Source organism: Calypte anna, chromosome 4A, assembly GCF_003957555.1.
Source record: "Calypte anna isolate BGI_N300 chromosome 4A, bCalAnn1_v1.p, whole genome shotgun sequence".
In the NCBI taxonomy this organism is placed as follows: Eukaryota; Metazoa; Chordata; class Aves; order Apodiformes; family Trochilidae; genus Calypte; species Calypte anna.
In genome coordinates this window covers 30846503-30852403 of record NC_044248.1, presented here as the reverse complement: position 1 = coordinate 30852403, position 5901 = coordinate 30846503, and the positions used below count along the sequence as shown (strand labels likewise).

General features: G+C 34.1%; 1 protein-coding gene across 1 annotated transcript in view; it reads right to left on the bottom strand.

Annotated features, from left to right (window-relative positions):
* Positions 1–1360: 1360 nt before the first annotated feature.
* FSTL5 (follistatin like 5) overlaps positions 1361–5901 on the bottom strand; it is a 253234-nt gene continuing 248693 nt past the window's right edge. Inside the window, 6 exon segments of the mRNA XM_008493813.2 lie at positions 1361–1447; positions 1449–1511; positions 1513–1658; positions 1661–1769; positions 1771–1877; positions 1880–2016. Of these exon segments, the coding sequence (XP_008492035.2) occupies positions 1361–1447; positions 1449–1511; positions 1513–1658; positions 1661–1769; positions 1771–1877; positions 1880–2016 (649 nt within the window).

Sequence of the window (5901 nt, the reverse complement as noted above, 5' to 3'; positions counted from 1 at the left end):
CACTCATTAACTAAAACCAAAAATAAAAATACTCCTAAACTTTTACGTCATTGCTCTAAGTCTGGACAGTTGTTTACTGCTGGCTTTCTGACCCTAGCTGGACTTGTTATTCTACTTCTGGGAATCTTCATTTCTCCCATTTTATGTTCAACCATTGTTATTATTATTACCTCGAGTAAACAAACTACATAAAAAAAGTTTTTGTTGTTGTTTGGTTCTTGCAATAATACAATTGGATGCATGGATAGAAAACCTGTTGAGCTAACCAAAACGGTTTACAAATATGGATCAATGCTGCAAAGTATAAGCAAAACGTGATCAGATCATAGACCTCAGTTCTTTTGTATTTTCAGTTTTTTAAAATATGGGGGGGATGTTTTAAATAACATTTTCCTTGACAATATAAATGAAGCTCTGTGATGCTGGAATTTTTAGAATTGGGTTCACTCTGAAAGAGTAAGTGCAATTATTTCTCTTTAGTAGAACTAAAACTCCTTGCTGATGAAACCCTGTAATAGCTGAAAAAATAACATTTTTTTTAAAAAAAAAATCTTCTGCAATCAGCTCTTTCAACTAAGACTCACCATAAAAATAAACTCCCTGCAAATTGCAGTCATCAGGAAACACTGCAAATATAATTATTCCTCCTTCATTTAAGTTCCACAACTTGAGACTAGATATTTGATATTAAAAGTTTCTTTCAAATGACAAGCAATCCTGTAGCCATAGTGGGAACAAATTACACAATTTCTATGCTTTACCTTTCATGTGAGACTTTCACTTCAAGGCACAAAAAGATTAAAAAGTGGACTAGACAGAACAGGACATAACATTTCAGTTTAAGAAGTCGAAGGTTGCAGAGTTGCTTTTTTTTTGCCTGTATCTAAAGGAAACCAAACAAATATTTGAATCACAATTAAGTCCTTCAATTTATAATGCAAAATATCATATTTAAATTCCCCTGAAGTTTTTGTTGTTTGTTTTTGTTTTCCTACTTTCTTTAAAATAATGCCATGATATTTATAACCAATTTAAATATTTAGTCATTTCAGTCAACCAACACAATTTCACGCTGATATTAATAAGGAATATCATTATGAAATAGTCGTAGTTTTAGTAAATTTTACAAGGAAGTTAATTCAAAGTGTTCGAGTCAAAAAAAGTAACAGTGCCCTACCAATTCAAAGGTCTTAACATTTTAAAATCAGAAATTGTGGTAGCATCTGAAGAATGGTGTAATTTAAGTGCTAATGTACTTGTAAAACTATTTAATACCGTAAAGTAATCTACTGCAGACTCTTTATGCCTCTCCAACGCCAAAATAATGTGTTGCCTCTCACACTTCAGTGATTTCACAATCTTAACTTAATTTAGCCGTCCATGGTCCAGGATAAAACAGAGATTCCTTTGAAGGGGTCAGGAGATACTGACCAAAAAGGCCACTGTCGTTTAATCAGACGATTCTTACTGTTCCAAGGCCATTTTCACGCTTGCCTTGGGAGAGGCTCCTTCCAGACTCTTCCCAATCTTAACCTTTCCCAGAGGAGAGCTCCACGAAGAGACATCAGTTGTGTGCTGGAGCTAACAGTAGACATTGTACTGTTGAGCTTCAGTGAATGATGGCTGAAAAGCTACATCCGATATGTGCAAATTAGTGTGATGTCAAATGCATCCTGTATTTCTCCTCTCATTGTTATGGACTGGATCCTCATGAGGCCTTTTGCATCATCAATGCTGACAAGATAGTGTCCATCTGGAGAGATATGTGGTGGTGCCTGTCACATCCCCATTGTACCCAATCACAGAATCAGTAATGCTATCCACTATCAGCTGCGGCAGGATAGCCCCAGTAGTGTCAGGCTTACAACAGACAAAAAGTATCCTCCCAGATGTGTATAAGCCAATGACTGAGGAATGCAATTATAATCCTTTAAACTAATAGTCTTGATGTATGACATGGTTTCTAGATCAATTTTCTGGAGCACAGGCTCATCCTTATGAAGAATAAATCCAAATCTGTAAGGAAAAGCACAAAACCAAAGGAAGTCAGAGCTATTGTGTGCAATATATACAAATGGAGAAAGCCATTATATGCAGAGCAGCTGAGCTAATATGTGCAGCACTGCATTACTATATATCTCAGCTTCAAATGTTCCAGATACCAAGCAGTTCCCAATATTTGAATTTTAGTGTTCTTGCAATTGTAATGTAAAGTGCAAATAAAATGTCCAAAACCCATTTCTCCGATTAATAGGAAAAATGCTTTCTTCCTAACGTCACTGGGGAAAAGGTAAACAGTACTCTGACCATATCTATTTGGTTATAACTTTTATAAAAGCCAGGGAAGAAAGAATAAATATCAATAGAGAGTACATCCTACATATTTTAATTCACTTTATAAAGATCTTTGACTTTCCAGGACTCATTGTTATTCAGATAATTATCCGGATCTTCCTCATTTTAATTCAGTAGAAATTAATTCAGTGTCATAAAAGGGTTGAGGTTCATGCCTCCCAACTACTCAAGTTCTGTATTTCTTACAATTTAAATTACTTTTTTTCTTTTCTGTACATCTAGGAAGTTTCACTGAACATGAGTAACATGGTAAAACTTAAAAATATTAGAGCTGAATATTTATGACATTTAAATTATAAAATATATGACTATTCTCTCATGTTAATGTTTATGTTCTGCAAAACTGCACAATCATTCAGCTGTATATATGTGAAAAACGCTGCTCTAAATATTAGGGTGTCATGTGAAAGCATACTAGTTTTGTTTATAATCCAAGTAGCTTTCACAACACTTTTCCCCAAAAAGCTGTTTTCTTTTTGGTGCATTTCTTACAGTTTTCCACTGAATCTTTGATCCTAAGAATGAAGCTGCTTGCTGATATAAAATCTAAAAATGCCTTTCATATCCTGTTGATATAAAGCACTATGGCAGCAAGAATATTATAATGTTTGAGAATAGCATACTTCCACACTAAACTTTGCAACACCAGCATATTTACTAATCTGTGAACCACAAAAGTAACAGACAAAAAGACACTGTTCAGTACATTCATATGACATAAAATAGAGTGAATTATATTTGCACTTCCTACTGAATTGATATAAGAACTTCGTGAACTGATAGAGCTTTTTTAATTACAGCCCCAACTGCAACATTCTGATGTATCAAATGTTTATAATCTACGTCAATGTTAAATAACCAACATTACACACATGAACTGGTTAAAAAGGACAATAAAATTAGCTTATTGATTGTCTTTTACATAACAGCTTCCAACATAAAGCAAAAATGGACTGCTCTGTTCACAACACTCCTTCTGCAAAACAATAACCAAACAAACCAGCGCACCTTGAAATACTTTTGATTGAGGGGTAGACACTCTCATCACTGCTGGTTTCATGCAAAACAAAACTGAGATATCTAGACTGCTAAATCAGGTACTAAAAAATCAGAAAACTTAAAAACAACAAAAGCAAGTAGAGAAAGTTATGTTACAGCTAATATTGCACACAACAGAACTTCAGCTAAACTTCTTGACCTGTCAAGTTTATAGTGTATAATCAATCTTCAGCCCTATTTTGAATAAACAGAAGAATCATAGAATCATCATCATCAAGGCTGGAAGAGAACTTCAAGATCAAGTCCAACCATCAGCTCTACACCTCCCAAACCAGTAAATCATCCCCCAAAGCACTGCATCTACCTGGAACAACCCCAGGTCACCTACCACATCTCTGGGCAACCTGTTCCAGTGGTTCACCACTCTTTTGGTGAAGAATTTTTTCTTACTATCCAATCTGAACCTCCCTTGGTGCAACTTGAACCTGTTTCCTCTTGTCCTATTGCTACTCACCTGGGAGAAGAGGCCAACATCCACCTCACTAAAGTCTCCTTTCAGATAGCTGTAGAGATCAATAAGGTCTCCCTTTAGCCTCCTCCTCTCCATAGAATCAGAAGAATATGATTAGGTTCCTGTAATTACATGCAGACCACTCTCTCTTCATCCCTGCCCTCCTCAGTATTACTGCTTTGGAATCCATTGGCCACATTAAAGGAGCAGAAGTTTTAGTGGGGGGTGGAAGGGATGTGGGACAGGCTTTCATGTGATGGAGATTTGTGTCTGAGTGAAGGACAACCATGCTCCTCAAGTGTGGGGTGAACTCAGCAGGGACTCATCCTCTGGCTTAGATTTAACATGTACAGGAGGAAGGTCAGAAAGCATTGAGAAGCAACATGGAGAAAAGTGCACATGCTGCTGTTCAAGAAGATGGCTAGTACACACAAGAAAGAGAAGGGTACTTCTAGAGTGAGAAAGTGGAAACATGGTGAAACAATCTGTGCTTATTGTGGAATGGTGTAACAAAGGGGACAAAAATTGCACTGGTTAAATGAAGTAAGAAATTTGATTAGAAATGAGTTAACCTACATAATTGTGGGAAGACAAATTTAGTATCACAAATTGGTGAATATTGAGAATATACCAAATAGGCAAATAGGTAAAATTTACTATTTTTTATGAAATTTTTTTTCCTCTTAGGTCTGCTCTTATTCAGTATGATTTTTAAAAATTTCTTTTCTTAGAAGAAATACACTTAAATTGCATTTGCTTATAAATACCTGTGTTAAAAGATAAACCTCTTATCAATTAAAGAGAAAAAGAAATATGAAGTTCATCAACCCTTATCATTTCTCGTATTAATGAGTTAAAGGTATCTGAAAACAAGGAAAAGTAACTCATTTTTCCAATGTGATGACACCTACTGAGTGTACTAAATTATTTCTAGCTATTAACCTATAAATTAACCTATTTAAACAAAAGTGCACAGTGCAGTTTTTCCTTTAATTGCTTTTGATATCAATTTCAATATTGAACAGAAAAATATTTTTTTCTCGGTTTAGTAAGCTGACTTTGGGTTTGAAAACATTATTTTTCTCTTCCAATATACCAATACAAACTAATGGGGGAAAAATGTTGTTTAAAAGAAAAATAAAGGCTCTCACAAAGCTAAGTTTAAACTGGAAAGGTACTTAAAGCACAGACCCCCATCCAAGTGACATTTTGGGATAAACACAAACATGCCCCAAAGCTATTACGTGACTATGAAAACCGTATCAGAAACCACGCATATGATCAAATATATAAATACTTCTGAAAACTTGGCCTACAGTTGTAAGAAACTGTATTAATCATAGTTAAAAAAATTATAATAAATTTTTCAATCATCATTGACATATTTAATAAATTTTGTTGTACAGGTGTGTCCCTCAGATTTCAAGGTACCTTTATTTAACTCAGGGAAAAGACTTAAAATTCTGCTGTCCATTTTAATCTCAACTCTAGTTTCTATCTCACTTGAGAAAAAATACAAGTAATTAAAAAAAAGGTCATGATATTTTAACCATTTTCTACCTTAAAATAAATTTAAAAATCTATATAAATATATCTTAAAGTGGACAAACCCTTAAACATTTGTTTTCCTATCTCACATGTCCCATCAGATGAGCAAAAAGAAGAAATATCTTTGCTGCTTGCAAATCCATTGATTTTGAAGACCATTCCAATTTATTACAATGGACCTTTCTTTCTGAAGTAAAATACAAATGCAAAACAAGTTTGACATCAATTATCCAAATCAGCAATACTTACTTACTGATTTAAATTATGATTAAAATCAGTTTGATTCAAAGAAGTCTGCCTTACTTATAAGCACTTGATTAAGCAATGTTAATTATCAATTTATGAGATATTTTTTGCATTCAAATACCATTTATTTAAAGAAGAATATATAAGCTATTAATTAATCTTTGCCTCTTCAATTATTCTCAGCATAATATGGTTTGAACCACAGGTACACTCAACTTATGTGAACTTTGGCTGCATAATAC